Consider the following 21,749-nt stretch of genomic DNA (forward strand, 5'->3'; position numbering starts at 1 on the left):
ACTTTGACTGGACTGTGAAACAGAAACGTCAGACGGATCTGGTTCCCTCTAAATAAAGGCGGTTGAAATGACACATTCTAAAAAAGCCACCCCCACAGAATGAGACCACTCAGCTGCCACAAGTTCAGGAGGAAGTGAAACAGTCAAGAGAAAGGAAGTCCGAAACAAAATCCATTTGTCAGTATGTTTTAGATTCGAGAAAACACAGAGCCCTGCCTTCATTGAGACCGCACCGGAAATGCAGATAGCTACCTACAGTCCACATTCTGCTGTCTGAAGAAAGAACCAGGCGAGACCATGCGGAGTTTCCTTGTCTGGGCTTGGATTCTTTTCCCAGGTGAGACGGGATTCTTTATGTCAATAGAAATAGACCCGGGAGGCAGACCTGCTCCCACTGGGGCAATAGGAGCTGTGGCTGCTACGCATTTCTGCAGTCAGGTCCTCTACCCAAGTGCCTGACATTAGGCACAGGTTTGAACAGATGACAGCAGAGAATGTCCTAGTTTAAAGCCAACCTGCAGGAATCCCCATGGACCTGGAGAAAATGTCCTACCTAAAAGCCAAAACAGTTCAATGCTGCAGTGGGTTGAAGTGGTCTGGAAGATCTCACAAACCAGGGCCCTTTTAGTACCACAGTTTCTCCATTGAGATAGGGGGAGGAATTACCACCTAATAATTGTACCCTACCCTGCCACCAATGGCTCCGGAGGATTGTCCTCTAACTTCTCTTAACACATTTTCCTCTCCTCCCTCAAACCGCATTCGGCAAGTTGTTTTGAGAAGGAATTTCACTGCAGTCAAATGCTCTGCAGATGGTAGTAACATCCCCAGTGCAGTCACTTCCAAGGGGGATGCAGACTGGTTATGCACCTATTTTTTGTTTGCTTGCTTTTTAAATAGCATTCTAAGGTTGGGTTTTCAATGTCACATATGTGACACAGGAGAACAAGTGGCATTGAAAGGCTCTGGGACCTGGGCTCCTATGTCACTTAGACACCTGACAAACCTGACCAATGCAGTGAGTATTTCTATCTGAAAAGGCACAAAAGGAGAACAATACCATGATTTGGGGGGGGTGGGAGGACAGGGGAGAGATTAGAAAAGAGCCAAGACACACTCACCGTGTGTAAAACTACTGCAGCCATCATTCAGATGGACCAGGGCACTCTCACAAGCAAACACTTTAGTCTCCGTGGAAATCTCTTAGAGGTTGGCTTTGGGTACCATACTGGGGAGCGGTGACCTGCAGTTTGGTGGTGGTAACTGAAAACCATTGCATACTAATATGTAAATGATTCATTTGATCACAGAGATGACTGACAAGTGTGATGCCCATTGCCAAGCATCAGGTGCCCAACAGAGTTTGTTTCATAGTCAGTTTAGTCTTCTACTTTCTATGTAACATAGGTCCTTGTGAGCTTGCCTGCTCCCTCCACCCATCCCAAAGGTTAACTAGGGCAGCAGTGGGTTCCCCTCCATGATCAGAAGTGATGTTAAAGCCATAGTTTAGCTGATCTCAGCAATGTCAAGGAGGCTCTCCAATACCCTGCCCACAGGAGTGTCTGAGCACGTGAAAGGAGATAAAGCATGTAGAAGATTTTCAGACTCTCCTAAATTGGTTAGTCATTCCCCCCGCTCATATAATAAAGTTGTGGGAAAGCTAAGTCAGGGAATCGTCTGTGGCATTCTCAGGTTCACGGTGCTACATGAGCAGGCGCTGTATTTTAGAAGGACACTAACAGAGAAAGCAGAAGGGGGATTTTTTATGTTTCTCTTTGGCTTTGGCTTTCTGTGGGGGTGGAGAGAGGAGGTGACGTCCCAGATGATTCCATCTCCCCACTACCCCACACTGGGAACAAATCGCCTTACATCTATTGGCTATTCATCATAATCTTAAGCCCCACCTCCTGCATTACTGGAGCAGGTGGTTCTCAAATGCGGCCACCACGGCCACATGTGGCCACAAGGGGCTTTTCATGCAGCCACGGCCTCCTGGGCGGTGGCCGGGTGGGAGGGAGGGGGACGAAAGCAGTGTTAACAAACATACAGATATCACTTTCCACGGAAACAGACTTACTAGCTGGGAAGTCCTAAAAAATGCAACGAAACAAGCAAAAGAAACAACAACAAAAGACAAGAACATGCAAAGCACCTGTTTTGTTTCTATTCTATTTAGATCCAGTAAAGAATAGAGACAACTGTACATTATTTTTATTATTGAGTCTGCAATAAAAACCTCCCTAAATGAATTACAATGATTTGGACATGGATATGTGAATATTTATTTTTCCTAAAGTTGATTAAGTACTTTAGGAAAAAGTGTCAGGACGGCCACCAGCAAATTGGTGGCTGCATTCAGAGGCCACCAAAACATTTCTTGTGAGACCTATCCTCCCAACACCCCTGTGAGGCAGGAAAGCCCCATTACCTAAGGCCCAGGCTATCAGCTTTCACCACCTTACATCCACCACAAAGCAGCCGTCTCCTTCCACACAGGAATATCCATGCACAAAAGCTTGGTATGGCTAACTAGTTCTGAACTTTGTCTCTTTGTCACTGGTTTTTGCTCAGCAGGAAAGCAATGAAAGCAATTTTGTCTTTTGCAGGCTGTTGGGCTCTGACCGGCCCTAGGGAGGCGAGCGGTCCCTTGGGAGGGTCGGTGTCTGTGCAGTGTCAGTACGATGGGGGGTACCAGAACTATAAGAAATACTGGTGCAGAGGAAAAGACTGGTCATCTTGCTCCATGGCTGTTTGGACCATAAGTTCAGAGGCAGAGGTGGTAAAGGACAGAGTCTCCATCCAAGACAATCACACGCAGTTCACTTTCACTGTGACCATGCGGAGCCTGGCACTGGGCGACCAGGATATTTACTGGTGTGGGATAGAGAAGAGCGGCTTTGACAAGATGTTTGCTGTCAACGTGTCTGTTTTCCCAGGTAAGTCCTTTAAGTGTGGGACGTGTTGTGCCAGTCACCCAGCACCGTGAGCAGTGTGGCTGCTGCTAAGGTAGGAGTCAGCACCCTGCAACACCAGCTTGTCTACCCACCCAGCACACTCCTGAGGACTCTGCCAGTCCAAACCTTGCCTGGCAGGTAGCAATCAGTGAACCGCAATTCCCGAGTTCCCAGAGATGGGTCTTTGCAGCCGCCAGGCCCTCTCCGTGGACACTCACAGAAAAGTTATTGCGTTTGCTGGCTCCAAAGAGACAGAACACACACCAGCCTGTTAGTTTAGCTGAGGACTTCACCTCTCAGTTTAATACACAGCCCTGTGCTGGTTTTGTAATAAAACGAGAGTAGCTTTGTTAACAAAGAACAGATATGTAGGTGATATAAGGAAGAACAGAAGACAAGTAAAACAAAACAAAAACACGCTTTCTAGTGACTGAAACTTAATTCAGCAAGTTACAATCTTTGTCTAAGAAGGTTTCTCACCTATAGTCAGTTCCCAGAGACATCAACCCTCTTGGCTGAAGGATCCACCTTTGTCCGATTACCAAAGCTCTGGCCTCTTGTGTCCCATGAGTGATGGATGCCAAAATGCCTTTCTGCTTATATTTCCCAAAGTCTATATTCTCTGTTTCAAGTGGTAGGAAGGTGTCCCAGGGGTGCAGGCTCCATCCACACTCATGATTGTTAAGCTGTCTCCACCCCCCACCCCCCGCCAGTCCCTTGTTAAGCTTGATGGTGCATTGGTTACCTTATATGTAGATGTACTTTCCATTGTCGTCTGCGGTACCACCTAGCTTAGTTCAGATTGGAGACACAAACAACATACCTTTCTCTGGGACAGGCTGGGCTTATGCACGGGTTGCAAACCACCTTTTAAGAACATATTTTTCAGCACATGTCTATAGTTCTTTATACACTGCCTATACCTCCAGCACGCAATAATATTAACGAGCAGTGTGTTACCAGTTTGCATAGGATACCATATATGACAGAGTCCAGAGACAGATTCTGACAACAGTGTGTTGGGGCAATGAGTGTGTCGTGCCTGACATGAATTATGGCCTGAGGTTCCCTGTGCCAGATGGGACTGAGGGGCTCCCTGGGTCACAAGTGGCTCTTGTCTTGACCAAGGACACGTATTTGATGAATAGAGGGGTCTTATCCAGACATGAACTATCCAACTCTGTTAATCTTCTGTCACCCCCTTCACAACATTGGGAAACTCACACTTGTTTCCTAGGTTTTCCCAGGCAACTGATTCCCCGCACCCCACCACCACCACCACCCCATCCCTCATGCAGGAGAGGGAATTAGTGCTGGAGGATGCAGCCTCACATTACATCTGCCAGTTCTTACTCGGGCAAAACTCCCATTGAAATTCATGCAGAGTCTGCCTGAGTGAGGACTGCGGGATCAGATGAACAGTTAGACCCAGGATCAATACAGGCCCAGGGAGGTGGGACGGAGGGGAGATAAGCGAGTAGTTTTAAATGCCACTGATTTGCAAATATTTGTGCAAAGTAAGGGGACGGAAAAAGAGACTTTGCTATGAATGAATTATTCATGAATATTTGGCTGCCACCTGGATACTTATGACAAAAGTTATCAATCCTAAACAAGTTTCATGACTTTTAGCAGAGATGCTTGTTAGTCCCAAAAGTCACATTTTACAGGAATTCTTCACTATTTGTTATTAGCTAGTCTCACACTGAGAATTGTTAAAGTCATCCACTGAGAAGGTAGGGGTAGAGCTATTCCTGAGGTCTGTGTTAGGTAGGTTATAAAATAAATAAAGGCGTCCATTCAGTCCTACAGTGAACAGTGCAATCTCCACCAGCGGGTATCTGAATGGAGTGGAGAAGAACATGGACTGAGATGTAGGTGCAGAGGGAAAGGGAGGAGAAGCCAGGGCCTGTCTGCAGGAATTTCCTTTCACCATAGTATCTTTTCCTTCAATAAAAGCTTCGCTGGTTTTCCATTGCTAACCCTATTCCGTGATCAGTGACTGAGAAATGGACCATAATAAAATACTCCAGAGCTCCAAGATACAGCAAAGAGGAAAAAAGATACAGCAACATCAGCAGCAGAACAAGGAGATAGCCAGTGCATTTTAAAGGCAATAAATCTATGTCTGATAAGAGGGGAATGTAGTCTCCATAATACATAATTAACCCGTGGAACTCACTGCCACAAGATATTGAGGTCGAGAGTCTAGCAGGATTCAACCTTCTTATGAATAATTAAGCTATCCAGTCACCCTGGGTAAGGACAGAATTATGTCCAAGGGCTTCAAAGACAGAATCAGCCACGAAGTGACGAGAGTTAGGAGTAAGTGCCCATATGGTTATGCTATTTCAAAATTGTCCATAATGGGGTTTCTTGCACCTTTTTCTGAAGCATCTGGTATTGGCCACTGTCTGACAGGCTCCCTAGCTAGATGGACAGTTTATTTGACTCAGTATGCTGATTCCCATGTTCCTATCTAGATGGATGTCTCAATGGAGTGGGGAAGAATATGGACGGAGATTCATAGATTCATAGATTCTAGGACTGGAAGGGACCTCGAGAGGTCATCGAGTCCAGTCCCCTGCCTGCATGGCAGGACCAAATACTGTCTAGATGGAGGTACAGAGGGAAGGGGAGGAGAAGCCAGGGGCTATCTGCTCACTTGTGGGCCAATAATGCAGGATGAGCCATTTAAACACCATGTGCTCATGTCAGAATAGTTGTGTCTCATTTCCTACCTCTGCTGCCATCATTGATCCCTGCAGAGGAAGCCAAGTCTTGTTCATTTTCCCCAGACCCTCAATATTGTTGGAGTTCCCCCAAAACCTCTTCCATTTAGTTCCCCCAAGAACTCAGTCCGACTCCTATCTCGTCCCTCAGGTTCCTTTATTTGATATATAGCAAATCTACCTTATCTCACTGGGGGCCATCAGCAGTTGAAGTAGGATCAGGGCCGGCTCTGGTTTTTTTGCCGCCCTAAGCAAAAAAGCCACCCGCCGCCCCCCCTCCCAGCGCGGCAGGGGAGGGCGCCGAGCCCGGCTGCGGGCCCGCAATCCCCGACCGGCCGGAGTGCCGGGGGGAGGGCAGAGAGCCCCCGGCGGCCAGAGCACCAGCGGGAGGGCGGAGAGCCCGGCTGGGGCTCTCCGGTCTCCCCGGCGGCCAGTGTGCCGGGGGGAGGGCGGCGAGCCCTCTGTGGCTCCGCTCTCCCCGGCGGCCGGAGCGCCGCGGGGAGGGCGGCGAGCCCAGTCAAGGCCCTGCTCTCGGGCCGGAGCGCCCCGCCACGCCGCCCCCCTCCAGGTGCCGCCCCAAGCACATGCTTGGTGGGCTGGTGCCTGGAGCCGGCCCTGAGTAGGATACAGAATTACAGCTACTGTGTTAAAACAACACAACACCACCCCACCTTTCTCTGCTTGCAGTGGCCTAGTTAGTACACACGTCACGGAGCTTTAACAGCCCAGCCACCAGGAAGGCAGGTGCCGGCACGAACAGGAAATCAATAAACAAGGGCTCGGTAATACAGCTCTGTCTGCTTTCATTTGCAGCTGTTCCTACCTCACCACCGACGACACCAGAAAAGGACCTGACCGTTGCCACCTCCCCATGGACTGTTCCTGAAGTGGAAAAATCCACCTCCTCCTTTAACAGTAGTCATCCTCCTGCCAGGTGAGTGCCCAAACTCATGCTAGAGGCACTGTGAGGTCTCCTTTCACCAGCTCTAGGGCAGGTTTGGGGTTTCTACACTGTGCTCTGAAATCAGGGCTACAATCCCTACAGAGGCCAAGGCTTCAAGTAAGCAGCACGGAGGATTCTAGAACTCTCAGGTCTCTGCACACCAGAGGCATTGAAGAAAAGGATTTGTAGCTGAGTTTACAAGTTGAGATGGGGCATTTATCATCTAAGTCAGAGCCAGACAGTCCTGCTGTTATACAGTCCTTCCTGTCCTGCAAACTATGTTCTGCCCTGGAAGGTGAATTCCATTGCATTATACTGTATTAAACCCACACTTGCAAACAAAAAGAAAGCAAACTCCCTCCCTTCCCCCACACTCACCACTCTTCCAGCCTGACATGGTCCAGTTTTAAAGTGCTAGCACTGCATTTCCCCTCACATCTGACCTGCAGGACTCTTGCTATTCTATTGGGCTTTCCAGTCAGCAGGGCCGGTGCTACCATTTAGGCAAACTAGGCGGTTGCCTAGGTCACCAAGAAGTGGGTGCCCCCAATTTTTTTTTTTTACAGCGTTCCTACGCCCCCTCCCCGAGCGCGCGGTCGCCGCTCCACTTCTCCTGCCTCCCAGGATTGCAGCGCCAATCAGCTGTTTGGCGCCGCAAGCCTGGGAGGGGAAGACAATTAGAGCGGGTTCGGCGTGCTCGGGGAGGAGATGGAGCAGAGGTGAGCTGGGGTGGGGAGCTGCCGCACGGCTCCCCCGGGGGGGGGGGCGCCTCAGGGTGGAGGGGGTCGGGAAGCTGCCGCAGGGCTGGGGGGCGCAAGGTGGAAGTTTCACCTAGGGCGTGAAACTTCCTTGCACCGGCCCTGCCAGTCAGGCAGGGAGATATACTGTATATGTCAAACACATGACAGAATACCTGATATTGTCCATTGATTCCTTCACACTGCGGCAGAAGCAGTTTACAAACCCCAACACTGGAAGTGGTTTGTGACATTAAATTCTGTATGATTGTGTCTTTAAATTTTTTAATCAGAAAAGCCAAAACTTCATGGCAAAAGATACAGTGCAAGTCTCTAATTGAATAACATCTAACACTTTTTCTCCACAGATCTCCAAGCATTTCGCAAAGGAGGTCAGTATCATTAACACCATTTTATAGATGGGGAAACTGAGGCAGAAGAGGTGACATGACTTGCTCAGGGTCACCCTGCAGGCCAGTGGCAGAGCCAGGAATAAAACCCAGGTCTCCTGATGCTGGGGCCAGGGCTCTCACCACTAGATAACACTGCCATCCCTAAACAGAACAGGGGTTTTACCCTTGCTTAGCTGAAAATAGTCTGACAGTTTTAACCTGATCATTTAATTAAGTCAATTTAATCAATAAAAAGGGTTTGCTTTTATAATGCCAACCACAGTGGTCCTGTTAGGGTCACTACAATCGCCCCCACTGCTGTTGCACTCTGTAGGTTTTTGTTGAGATCAGACCTTTGTTAGGTATTGTGCTGAGCCCAGAAAACTCATGTCTCCAATCACCTCAGAGTATTTAGGTGCTTAACACTCATTGAGGTCAAGGGGAGTTAGACATCTAAATGTGTTTAAAGACCTAGGCCCTAGTACACGTTTAAACCCAGCTGTGCAGAGAGGAAAGCTAGGACTGCTTTAGATTGCCAAATTTTCCTTTGCTGAATGGTTTCTGTTTATTCAGTTTGATGCTGAAATCCAGCGTAGCAAGGTGTTAGCCTCAGCTCTGCAACTGACTCCATGTGCTTCTTTGACGCAAGTCACTGTACTTGTGCCTCAGTTTCCCAGTTGTAAAAAACAGATAGGGGTTGGCTAATACTTCCCCACCCTTTCCAACAACTTGAGAGGGGAGCAAGAGCTACGTCTAATCTTTATATAACAAACCGTAACCGTTAAGAGTAGAAACAAACATTCTCTTCTCCTTCGCCTAGTATACCAAACCTCGTCCTCTACATCCTGATCCCATCTGTCCTGCTGGTTCTACTTTTGATTTTGTTCATTGCTGTAAAGTTTAGAAGAGCATCACAGAGGAGGAGCAAAGGTAAAAATTCTCTGATCAATTTTGCTAGTAAGTGTCATTTCATTCTCCAGATGGTGCAGCCCAATTAGTTTGCTTCCTTCCTAAGGACCCTACTGTCCCTGTCACCAAAATAACAGCACAAGACAGACACTCTCTAAATTCACCCCACGTACTTAGTCAGTTACTCCATGCAGCAGGTCACATGGCCATACAAACTGGTAGAACCCCACAGCACGCCCAGCCCCAGTGATGGAGCAGGTACTTGGCTCAGGCTAGATACAGCAGCTGGCTAGTTAAAAAGCAAACAAGCCAGTTGTTTTTGACCAAGTAGAAATCAGTTGTTTAAATAAGATTCATTAACACTCAGCAAAAGAAACAGAGAAATAAATTCCCCTTGATTACCTGATTTCATCGGCTGCTCCTAAGAACTGCTCCTCCGGCTGTAGTGATTCCCAGCTTTTCCTGCAAAGCTATCTACCCCACAAGCAGGGCCGACTCTAGGTTTTTTGCTGTCCCCCCCCCCCCCAGCCCTGGGATCTCCCTCTCTTTCCCCTCCCCGCCCCCACAACTTCACCCTCCTGCCGCCCCAGCCCTGGGTCACTCGTAACTCGCTCCCAGGGCGGGTCATTCAGCAGGAATTTTGGATGTGCACAGAACACAGACAGGATTGGTTCCCCTATGGCTACAGAACTGCAGTAAAGTGGAACAATTTTCAGCTTGTGTGATTGGAGGATATCTGGATGCATATTATAAGACTGTCCTACATAAATGAGGAAAAGTTGAGGTGCCTTTATTATTCTTTTGTTCCATTCTTTGTTTCTATGGGGAATTTGCCAATGCAATATCACTGTCTTCCTTTTAAACAAATAAAACTAAAAAGGCAGTGGCTGTTGAAAATAGCAATTCCAGTCCTAATAACCACTGGGAAGCATTTCTTGCTCAATTTATTCTACTGAGCTTGAGCACTCCTGAATTTTGAGGGTGTTCAAATCTGGACGGCAGGTGCTGGATTCCCTCTCTGAATATTAGCTAAATCTGGAAAAGAAAAATCAATTTCTGCTTCCATGGCTCAGAAATATAAATCCTCCTATGTGCCTGGTACTGTAGCTAAAGGTGCCCAGGTCCTAGTAGAGCCTCCCCTCCCTTACTTTTGGTTTTAAATACTAGTGGGATCTCCCTTGCTAGGCTTCAGATAGAGAGGTGCACTGTCCATTTAGTCCACCCAATTCTTTCTTTGGGGGAGAGCCCAGGGTTGGAGCAGCAGGAGATGCGGGGGAAGGGGAAAGAAGAGCCCAGGGCTGGGGCGGCACGAGATGCAGGTAGGGGGAGAGGAGCCCAGGGCTGGGGCAGCAGGAGGGTGCAGGTGGGGCCAGAGCTGGGGCAGCAGGGGGTGTGGACGGGGGAGAGTCCAGGGCTGGGGCAACACAGGGGTGCCGGGGAGAGCCCAGGGCTGGGGTAGGGGGCGGCAAAAAACGTAGAGCTGACTCTGTCCCTACCATTTACAGCAAGCTACAGCATGGGGTTTCAGTTCCACACTCCTACCCCCTCCCTTTCCTGTTAATTGCGGCCGAGGGTAATGCTGGGAAATGTAGTTATTTCCCTGCTCCAGGGCGGGTTCTATAGGCAGGGAGCTAACCAAGGAACTACAGCTCCCAGGGCCCCTTGTTGGTTCTCAGCTCCCAGGCTGGATTCCTGCGCCCCTGCAAATTTGCCCCCCCAAGTACCTGCTTGCTTTGCTGGTGCCTAGAGCCGCACCTGCCCACAAGCCCCACGCTGCCTCAGGTTCTGGGAATCCTGTGACTTTCAATCAGCTGCAGCTGGGCTTGCCAGGTTCTGATGGGTTCTAATAACTGGGAAATAGCTGACAAAGTCTTTTCCTCCATCCCCTCAGCCAGAGGGCGTGCAATCGCTGCCTCAGCAAAAAGAACCCAACCAAAGCTGCACCAGCTTAACTTAAATTGGGTCAAGAAATGATTTAGCTAAACTGGAGCAAAGTCTCTGTAGACATTTATTTCATTATTTATTTATAAGGCTGCTGGTGTGTGGAGACCATGGCCCATCATGCTGGCAATGATTGTCACAGAGTTTCCTGGTTCTCCCCTGTCTATCAGAACCCATCTGTTGTCCCTTGTCTTCTACTTAGATTGTACTTTGGGTCTCCTTGTTCTGTGTTTGTACAGCACCTAGCACAGCAGGGGTCCTCATCTATGACTGGTGCTTCTAGACCCTATGATAGTACAAATAACACAATCATAGAACTGGAAGGAACCCCGAAAGGTCATTGAGTCTAGCCCCCTGCCTTCAAGGATTGAACTCACAACCCTGGCTTTAAGTAGGCTAATGCTCAACCCACTGAGCTATCCCTCCCCCACAACAGGGGTTTGTCTTAAAAATCTCCAAACTGCCCTTGCTGCAATTTAAGCCCATTGCTTCTTGTCCTATCCTCAGAGGTTAAGAACAACAATTTTTCTTCCTCCTCCTTGTAACAACCTTTTACATACTTGAAAACTGTTATCATGTCCCCTCTCAGTCTTCTCTTTTCCAGACTAAACAAACCCAATTTTTTCAATCTTCCCTCATAGGTCATGTTTTTTAGACCTTTAATCATTTTTGTTGCTCTTCTCTGGACTCTCTCCAATTTGTCCACATGCTCATCCTTCCTCAAATGTGGTATCAAGAACTGGACACAATATTCCAGTCGAGGACTAATCAGCACAGAGTAGAGCAAAAGAATGACTTTTCGTGTCTTGCTTACAACAATCCTGCTAATACATCCCAGAATGATATTTGCTTTTTTTGCAACAGCGTTATACTGTTGACTCATATTTAGCTTGTGGTCCACTATGACCCTCAGATCCCTTTCCACAGTACGCCTTCCTAGACAGTCATTTCTCATTTTGTATGTGTGCAATTGATCCCAAAATGATGTTTGCTTTTTTTGCAACAGCATTATGCTGTTGACTCATATTTAGCTTGTGGTCCTCTATGACCTTCAGATCCCTTTCCGCAGTACGCCTTTGTCAGAGAAAAACAGAGTTCTCACTATTTGTTTGGGTACAGCAAGTCAGATGCTTTATTAACTCTCACAACTGCACAGAGGGAGAGAGCTAAGCAGGTCTCTCAACAGGTAAACAATTACAGCAAGCATTTATACCTTTTGTTACAGACAATAATAAGCAACAGCTGCATTTTGTTTATACATAGGTCATTCTGATATCTTGTTTTGCTCACTAATGTAGACTATTAGTCTACATTCCATATTATCTACACAAGGTTGCAGCAACTTCTCACAGTTCTTTCCCACTTGCCTCACACATTCCTCGCTTCTACAAATCTTGCATTATTAGAGTTACAGTTAGCCTAACTCTTGCTAACGAACTGTCATGCATTGCATCCCCTTCCTGTCAGTTCTTTCTCTGCTTCCACACCTTCCTAGACAGTCATTTCTCATTTTGTATGTGTGCAACTGATTCTTCCTTCCTAAGTGGAGTACTTTGAATTTGTCCTTATTGAATTTCATCCTATTTACTTCAGACCATTTCTCCAGTTTGTCCAGATCATTTTGAATTTTAATCCTATACTCCAAAGCACGTGCAGCCCCTCCCAGCTTGGTATCATACGCAAACTTTATAAGTGTGCGCTCTATGCCATTATCTAAATCATTGATAAAGATATTGAACAGAACCAGACCCAGAACTGATCCCTGCGGGACCCCACTCGTTATGCCCTTCCAGCTTGACTGTGAACCACGGATAACTACTCTCTGGGAACAGTTTTCCAACCAGTTTTGCACCCACCTTATAGTAACTCCATCTAGGTTGTATTTCCCTAGTTTGTTTATGAGAAGGTCATGCAAGACAGTATCAAAAGCTTTACTACAGTCAAGATATACCACATCTACCGTTTCCCCCCATACACAAGGCTTGTTTCCCTGTCAAAGAAAGCTATCAGGTTGGTTTGACATGATTTGTTCTTGACAAATCCATGCTGACTGTTACTTTTCACCTCGTTATCTTCTAGATGTTTGCAAATTGATTGCTTAATTATTTGCTCCATTATCTTTCTGGGTACAGAAATTAAGCTTTTTTCCTAATTCTGGGATGAGATCAGCAGGAATGTTGCAGCAGCCAGTTAGAGGCAGAGAAATGTTACTGACCTTTCACCCCCCCATCTGTAGCTCTCTGTCTCTCTCTCATTTGCACGCTGCATGAAAGAGGAATTCTCAAAGCAGAAAGGTCCGGATCCTGAAGGGGATTTAGGTTTCTAACAAATTAGGAGCCTAAATAACTTCAAGACTCTGGGCCAAACTGCTAATCCTTAAAGGGAAACAGTCCCCAGAGACTTGGAGAGCTCTAAAAAGACACTGGGGTGTCTCTCCTTGACAGACACATCCACAGAGCCCTAACCTCATGGTGTTGGTGACGAGAAGCTTCCTGAGCCAGGGGAGCAGGAGTGTAGCCCACCAAGGAGCCGACGCGACCACTCTCCCTGGGCGCTGCAAAGCACTATGGGTCAGTGCACCACTTGCAGAGCTGATGCAGAGGGCTGGGTCTGTGTTTGTCCTCAAAAGCTGACCTGCTTCATTTAGATCTACAAAGCTGGGTCCACATGACACAGGATGGTCCCCCAGTGAGTTACATACACACACAGTCCAATGACTGACAAATTCCTTTTCAAAAGCTCCCAAATGTTGACTGTAGTAATACGCGGTCCTAGGATGGTTTTGCTTCGCTGACATTGCATCTAGGGTGCAGGATACTACCGCGACAAGTGCCCTAGAAAGGCTTAGCCATAAATAAAAATAGCTTTACATCAGCTCGATACATTTCCTGTTTCTGATTCTTTCAGCCCTTGAGGACACACCAGGACAAAAGGATAAGAACGTCTATCTCTGTAACACGGTAAGATTGAGGACCAATGGGCAACTGGTGCTCGGCAGAGACGGCACATGCCATCCGTCAGTGAACTATCTTGCATACATCTGACCCAGCAGATCCTTGAAAACCCTCTGCACCCCTGGTGCCCACTGGAAGTTGACACCAGAGTTCCTTGGGTCACACTCACCTTAGAGAGACTTGTGCTTTTAGCAGGAAATTCCCAGCCCTGCTGATTAACCGGTGTGAAGGGGGAGGGATCATTATTTAGACTCAGACAGAAAGGGCGCCATTTTTAACATGGCTGCAGCTTAGGGCAGTACAGGGAAGGAGTCACTTCCTGCCAGCTCCACCCCTCTAGATCCTCAGTGTGGCATTTTGGTAAGAGGGGTCCCTTAGAGTTTCCTGTTTGCTCTGAGCACCTGCCATGTCTGTTTCAGAATCCTGGGCACAACCTTCCCTTCAGTGCATCAGATCCTGCTGCCACTGGCCAGATGGCAATCTATATGAATGAGGAGCACCTGCCCAACTCAGCTGATCCAGCGTCCGACTATGAAAACATGATTCTGCATAGGAGTCAGGTAGGAAGAAAACCCAGTGCCAGTACACTGCTGCTGGAGGGTGTACTCCCCCGTTCTGAGACTCCCGCACTTCCAGGCCTGCAGGACACGGTTCCAAAAGGGAATCTGCTCCAGTTCAGGGGCAAAACCTTCCTTCTTCCCCTTCCTCACCAATAACCAGCCCTGTTCAGTAGCAGCAATTCGTGAACCATTTAGCAAGGCACAACCTAATTAAAGCCAAGGGTCACTTGGAGGAATCAGCTGTGGTTTGCAAGGTTCTCGTCTCCTGCCTGGACCTGCTCCAAGTTACTCCATCTCCTCTTCTTGTCATTTCTTCTCTCTGATTCATGGTGTCCTTCTTTCAGGTTTCAGGACAGAGAAAAGCAGTTTCTTTTGGCCCACAGGACTGCTCAGCCACAGATCAGCAGGACACCTACATCAATATGAGCGCAATCACACCCCGTCCCCCCATGATTTGTCATCAAGCAAAGTGTGGGAGAAAAGCTGCAGGCTGAAGCCCTTCCTACTCACGGGATATTTAGCAGCTCGTCCTTATTTCCCTACTGTCCCATGAAAGCTTCCAGACTGGCATTCCCTGTGCCCTGCTTCTGCTGAGCAATCTGCCAGCAGCAAGATGTGGTGGGGAGGTCCCACTTTCAGCACGATTTTGTCTTCAGAAATGTACTGGGGGCCAACAGCTACTACAAAGTGCTTCTCCTTTCCTGGACATCAGCTTGAAACAGCACAAAGTCTTGGTGGCTCCGGTTCCTCAAGGGCTGGAGGTATTCCTCTGGTGCTCGTTGTGGCATCTCTCTGCTCCAGCGCCACATAATTGCTCATAAAACTCACTTGGTGCAAAGGAGCTTGGTTCTGGGGTCAGAACCTCAGGATGATGAGACAACTTTTTGGCTGGAGGTGATGTGGGGAACAGGGCCTCAGGGAAGCTGAGGAACAGAAGCTTGGGGAGATGAGGGTGTGGAAATAACAATGGGAAGACGAGGCAGAAGGAAACAGCTTTGTCCTTCATTCCCCCAGTCAGCGTGGAGCTAATTGTGATGGAATCTTTTTACCCCCAATCCCATGTTAGCACAATGGCTTAGAACAAGAAGGGCACATGGATTCCCCCATTTTATATAGGTTAAGTGAAAAGATTGAGAGCCCATTCCCACATATTCTTTTTAGACATCTTCGTCTTTGATCCTAAATACCGCGTGGGACACATCTAAAGAATTTGGACACAAGACCAATATCATTCTGGAGTGTAGGAACAGGAGAGTTGTATGAAAGACACGAGAGATAATGGTCCCACTCTACCTAGCACTGGTTAGCTCCGAGCCAGACGTTGTGTCCAGTTCTGGGGGCCACACTTTAGGAAAGAGGTGAACAAGCTAGAGAGAGTCCAAAGAGCTACAACAATGATAAAAGTTTTAGAAAAATCTCACCTCTGAGGAAAGGTTAAAACCACTAGGTGTGGTTAGTCGCGAGAAAAAAAAGCAGATGGGGAACCAAACTTCAAATATGTTAAGGGCTGTTATAAAAAGGACAGAAATCAATTGTTCTCCGTGTCCAAAGAAAGCCGGACAAGAAGTAAATGGGCTTAATCTGGAGCAAGGGAAATTTAAGTTAGGCCTGTCTACACTGGGGTGGGGGAGAGGGAGAGGAATCGATCTAAGTTACACAACTTCAGCTACATGAATAACGTAGCTGAAGTTGACATACTTAGATCGACTTACCGTGCTGTCTTCACTGCTCCCCCGTCGACTCTGCCTGTGCCTCTCACCGAGCTGGAGTACAGGAGTCGATGGGAGAGCTCTCGGGGATCGATTTATCACGTCTAGACTAGACATGATAAATTAATCCCCGCTGGATCGATCACTACCCACTGATCCAGCTGGTAGTGAAGACATAACCTTAGATAGTAGGAAACTGTATGGATAATTAATTAGTGGAATAGGTTACCAAGGGAGGCTGTGGAATCCCCAGCATTGGAAGTTTTTAAGAACAGGTTGGACAAAAACCTGTCACGGATGGTCTAGGTTTACTTGCTCCTGTCTCGGGGCAGGGGGCTGGGCTTGATGACTTCTCAAGGTCTCTTCCAGCATTACATTTCTATGCCTCTGTGTTACAAGAGCTATAATTTGACTTGCTGGGCATGCAGCAAAAGCCCCCTGTTTGATAAGGTCTGTGGAGCGGATTGAGGGTCTGGTTCCAGAACGATAAAGGGGTGCAAAGGAATGTTTGCAGTTGGCGAGCTGGACAGCCAGGTTGGGTTTGCTGAGCTGACTGTTTTGTTCCTGTTTGAATGTTTGCTTTTAAATGCAGCTGGAGATGTTATGTGGTAACATTTATAAGTGTCTAGAGCCTTTGCAGAGGTGTCTTTTCTTTTTTTTATTAATCTCTAAATAAACAAGAACCGCACAGCCAGTTGTCAACACACTTGAGTGGCATGGCTAATCATTTCTGTGGGTACATGTCAATGGCCAGACTTTGGGAAATGCCTGGAGCGGGGTCCATCTGAAGCTAATTTGAAATCACTAGGAATCAGTGTCATCCTGGTGTTGCACTGGCGATCTAGACATTCCTTCAGGCCATGGGAGTGCAGCGAAGGATGCTCATGGGGGTAAAGCCCAGCACTGGGAATCAAGAGATCTAGGTGCTATGCCCATGGTGACCAAGACAGCCAAAAGTGACCTTTCTGGGCTTCATTTCCCACCATGAAAAATAGAGAGAACACTTCCCTACCTCACAGGGGTGGAGGTAGGCTAAATTCCATCAGGTTTGTGAAGAGCAGTGAGTTCCTCAGAAGCTGCTTAGAGGAGAAGACAGCACAGTACTGCTCTCGCTAAGCTGCAAGGTGAAGGTTTTGAAAGATGAAATGGTGACAACTCCAGGCTCCCACACTTGGGCAGGAGCTCCCACCTGCTCCTATTTGCTCAAAGGAATGAACCTCATGCTTCTTCTGGGTGGTTGGGGGTGGAGGTCCATAGCCTCCTCTCACCTTCAGGCTCCATTCAGTGAGAAGTGAGGCTCCCATCCTGCACCCACTGCTGTCAAACGGGAGTTTTGTCGATGCCTATGATGGGAGCAGGCCCCAGGCAGATGCAGAGCTTGCACTGCTGCTGGGTCCCTACAGCAACACAACTTGTAGACTAAAGCGAAGTAAATTCAGCCCCCGGCCTGGTGCAAAGGCAGGTGCAATGAACCAAAACCACTCACCTGACCACGAAGAACAGATTAAAAGCAGGGAAGGGCGGCAGCTGAGAGATAAGGAACTGGACACCGAGTTCTCTGGATTTCACTTTGGACTCTTAGAGCAGAATGAAGAACCCAGCACCATAACAGAGAACTAGTGAGATTCTCCTGCTGGAAGCATTTCACAGCCTGCAGAGGGGATATGCTGCTGCTGTTTTAACACATTTTCCCCTTTAGCCTGCAAAACCCCATGTATCCCTGGGATGTGGGTGCTAGAGACGGTGGGGGGTGAGGAACGGGGAATCTATTCCTTTGCTTCCCCAGGAAAAAAGGCTGAGTAAGATGAGTAAAGTTAAGCATGTGCAAAAGTCTCTGCAGGATCAGGGCCTTCATTTCTTAAATTTTACTACCAGCCATCCCTGCCTTCTGGCATCATACAGCAAACACCCCGTGAGAACAGGCCAGGCTGGGCGAGTGCAGTATGGAGAAGCACATGACTCTTGTCAGGAAATAGCTAGGATGGCTACTCTACCCCACAGCCGGTCCCCAGCACACACAGCCCTGGGATACAGTGTTCAAACAGCAGCCGCCCGTCACCATTTCCTGAATGTACAATTTTGAGTTGAAGAGAAACCAGCAAAAATAGCAACATTAAAAAGTTCACTAAGTGCATCATGGGGTTATTTTGTTTCCAGTCCCATGACTTTTCTTAGCCCTGGTGTCGTCATGGCAGTGTAGTTGGTTATTACTTTATAAAAAGCAGCTGAATTTCACCGAAACTGACAACACAACCACAACAACTAAAATAGCAGCCACCTCACACCCTTCTGCACATACTGTACACGCCTTCTTGGAAGGAAACAGAGTCCTGATCTCTCAGCTATTTCTTCATTTCAGTACTGGCCAACATGACTCAGGTTACACTGCTCTACAGCCAAAATGCTTCTGAAATAAATGTAGTCAAACTTTACTAATTCTGGGTCACTCAGAATGAAAATGATGCTTAAAATTGTTGATTGGCTCTAGTTTTCAAGATATGCTATTGGGTCAGTATATACGACCCTTGACTTGGGAATGGCGGAGGATAAGTGAGTTATAAAGGGAAGGGATCTCAATTTAAACCAGAAATGACTAAAATACATCTTTGACTGGATCTATGAATAAATCTATCACTGGGTTTGGACAGTACTTGCTTTTTAGGCAAAACAATGAATGATGCAATCTGAAGCTGGTATTGTGTCATACATGATATGAATTGCATCATGTTATTCCTAGAAGTCATGGATGATGCAATCATAACGAAGCTTACATCACTCTGCTGAACAAATTGCCCTATATCAGCTCTAGAAATCATACAGTGTCATGCTCTCTTATTTGTCACTGTTTGATTTTGCAAAGGGACACATTTCTGTTTAGCAGAGATGCCTCGTACTTGTGTGAACAGTGCAGATAACTTCTGCTATGTTTGTGGTGAAGTGACTTTTGCATCACAAAAGCACAGTATAACCACTCTGGTTAAGAAAGCCTATCGCCTTTATTTTGGCTGCAAAATTGGAGATCAGGACAAGAGGTGGGCCCCACACATATGCTGCAACACTTGTGCAACAAATCTTCGCCAGTGGTTGAACAGGAAAAGGAAATCTATGCCTTTTGCAGTGCCAATGATTTGGAGAGAGCCAACAGATCATACCAGCAATTGTTACTTCTGCATGGTCCCTCCAGTTGGGAAAGGTGTGTCAAAGAAGAAAAAGTGGACTGTGCATTATCCAAACATTTCATCAGCTATACGCCCAGTACCCCACGGAAAAGGACTGCCAGTTCCTGATGCACCAGAATCATTGTCACTTGAGTCAGACGAGGAAGAGGAAGAGGATGAAACTTCTGGTCCTGAACCATCAATGTCACAGGACCCACATTTTCTCCCATCCTCCTCCTCTGAACCACACCTCATAACACAAGGTGAACTGAATGACCTTGTCAGGGATTTGGAACTACCCAAGAGTAAGGCAGAGCTGTTGGGCTCCAGACTACAGCAGTGGAATCTCCTGGCAGGTGATGTTAGGGTTTCCACGCTCCGTGACCGTCAAAAGGATCTTGTCCCATTCTTCTTCATGGAAGGTGATCTTGTAGCCTGCAACAACATCGATGGTGTGATGGCAGCCCTCAACATCGTTCACGATCCAGATGAGTGGAGACTGTTCATTGATTCATTGAAGACGAGTCTTAAAGCTGTTTTACTGCATAATGGCAATGTTTTGCCATCAATTCCAGTTGGTCATGCAGTCCATATGACAGAAACCTATGACAACATGAAACAACTTTTGAGGTGCATAAACTATGACCAACATCAGTGTCAGCTTTGTGGCCATTTGAAGGTTCTTGCTCTCTTGCTTGGTCTGCAGACTGGATACACAAAGTACTGCTGTTTTCTCTGCGAATGGGATAGTCGTGCAAGAGATTCCCATTACATCAAGAAAGATTGGCCACTCCGACAGTCATTGGAGCCTGGGAGAAAAAGTGTTCAGCATCCACCACTTGTTGAATCAAGGAAGATTTTGTTACCACCCTTACACATCAAGCTGGGTCTGATGAAGAACTTTGTCAAGGCCACTGACAAAACACAAGCAGCTTTCAAGTACCTCCGTGGAAAATTTTCAAGGTTAAGTGAAGCTAAGATAAAGGAAGGTGTCTTTGTTGGTCCTCAGATTCGTGAACTTCTTTGAGATGATGCATTTGACCATGCACTGTGTGGCAAGGAAAAGACGGCATGGAAAGCCTTCCAGTTAGTGGCAATAAATTTTCTCGGAAACAACAAGGCAGACAACTACAGGTTGTTGGTGGAAAACCTCCTCAAGGCATACAAAAGCCTTGGTTGCAACATGTCACTAAAGATACATTTTTTGCACTCTCATCTAGATTTTTTTCCACCGAACTGCGGAGCAGTGAGCGACGAGCACGGCGAGCGATTTCACCAGGACATTGCAACAATGGAGAAATGCTATCAGGGCAAATGGAGCCCATCAATGCTTGCAGACAATTGCTGGACAGTGACAAGAGATGCTCCATTTAATGAATACAAGAGACAAGCCAAGAAGCGCCGAGTAGACACTGAATAGGACTAAACTTTGTACATAATAGTTTTTTGCCTTTTGTTTCATAATAAATTTTATTTATATAACCCTTTTGCTGATTTTTAAAAGTGTTACATAAACAGGACAGGTGAAATATTATCATGTAAAGCAACCATAAACACGTGAAAAGACCTAGGTTTACAATTTATGATTAAAACTCTACTATCTACACAATATACATAGACATAAAATGTAAAAACTTAAATATCTTAGAAACAGTAGCCAATCAGTTCTTTTAATTGTCATATTTGAATTCAGCACATCAAAATACATAATAAATAGCACATTTTATCTCTGAAGCAGACGACTTCTCAAAAATTGTAGACCAGTGTTATCAGTGTAGAATGTAAGCGTGGCTGCAAGGATGTGCCGGCGCCTTCTAATGCCCAGAAGCAGGATTGTTTGGAGAGAGAGTCACTTGCAGTGTGTCCTACTGAGAACCAGAGCAATAAGGAGGATCCTGATAATGAGGAAGAAGTGAGGTTTTTACTCACGAAAGCTTATGCCCAAATAAATCTGTTAGTCTTTAAGGTGCCACCAGACTCTTTGTTGTTTTTGTAGATACAGACTAACACGGCTACCCCCTGATACCTGATAATGAGTGAGCTGCTGTTTCCAGGTGAGCCTGAAATGGACACTGGGTGTGAGTGGAAATGCAAGGGATTAAGTTTTCCCTTCAGGTTCTTCTTGCTTCTGGGATTGGTGGGTATTATTAGGAAGGAGACTTCGTGGATCCATTAAAAGATTTTAAAACTTGCTAAATGATAGATCTCAAAGCATAATTATTGACAAAGACTCATTATGATGTGTTTCCTCCCCCCTCGGGGTGCCACGTGGATCTGGGGTACCACTGAGCCCCCCAACCCACCAGCCTGGGCTCCCACTCACCTTGTAATGCTGTGACAAGCTGCAGACAGGCTCCCAGTCTCACACTTTCACCAGCATACAGGTCGCGCCACACCCGGCTGCAGCTACACACAGATGCTGAGATCAGCTGTACACGGGAAGGCTCAGCTAAGGAACTGCCCAGTTACTCAAGTTCACAGCCCCTTTGAAAGGTAAACCCAAAATTATACTGTCTTGCACTGCACAGGGAACTGTACAGCACAAGCTCATGAAATTCATCCCCTCCCTCAATGTGGAGAGGAATATACACAGCTTTCTGCCCCAAGTTATGATTTCCACATACACCGGTTTTTGATAGAGCAAAAGCAAAATTTTTAACTAGAAAAGATAGATTTTAAGTGATTATATGGGATAGCAAACAGATGAAAGCAGATTACCCAGAAAATAAAACAGAAACGCAATCTAAGATTACTATACTA

At 46.8% G+C, this 21,749-nt stretch overlaps 1 protein-coding gene across 1 annotated transcript; it reads left to right on the forward strand.

The window, feature by feature from the left end:
* Positions 1 to 169: 169 nt before the first annotated feature.
* On the forward strand, positions 170 to 16,537 carry LOC101950613 (CMRF35-like molecule 3). Its single transcript, XM_065563463.1, has 8 exons — positions 170 to 337; positions 2,607 to 2,936; positions 6,500 to 6,620; positions 7,735 to 7,758; positions 8,579 to 8,688; positions 13,516 to 13,568; positions 13,982 to 14,122; positions 14,467 to 16,537. The coding sequence occupies exons 1-8, from the start codon at positions 298 to 300 to the stop codon at positions 14,614 to 14,616; spliced, it is 969 nt and encodes a 322-aa protein (XP_065419535.1). The 5' UTR covers positions 170 to 297; the 3' UTR covers positions 14,617 to 16,537.
* The last annotated feature ends 5,212 nt before the right edge of the window (positions 16,538 to 21,749 follow it).

The sequence above is a fragment of the Chrysemys picta genome, chromosome 12 (genome assembly GCF_011386835.1).
Source record: "Chrysemys picta bellii isolate R12L10 chromosome 12, ASM1138683v2, whole genome shotgun sequence".
NCBI classification, from domain to species: Eukaryota; Metazoa; Chordata; order Testudines; family Emydidae; genus Chrysemys; species Chrysemys picta.

What these genes read in the sequence shown, in the direction of transcription:
- LOC101950613 (XM_065563463.1), top strand. Translation starts at nt 298, where the DNA reads ATGCGGAGTTTCCTTGTCTGGGCTTGGATTCTTTTCCCAG. An exon ending in CAACGTGTCTGTTTTCCCAG is followed by an intron (nt 2,937 to 6,499) that starts GTAAGTCCTTTA and finishes TTTCATTTGCAG; the next exon opens with CTGTTCCTACCTCACCACCG. An exon ending in AGTAGTCATCCTCCTGCCAG is followed by an intron (nt 6,621 to 7,734) that starts GTGAGTGCCCAA and finishes TTTTCTCCACAG; the next exon opens with ATCTCCAAGCATTTCGCAAA.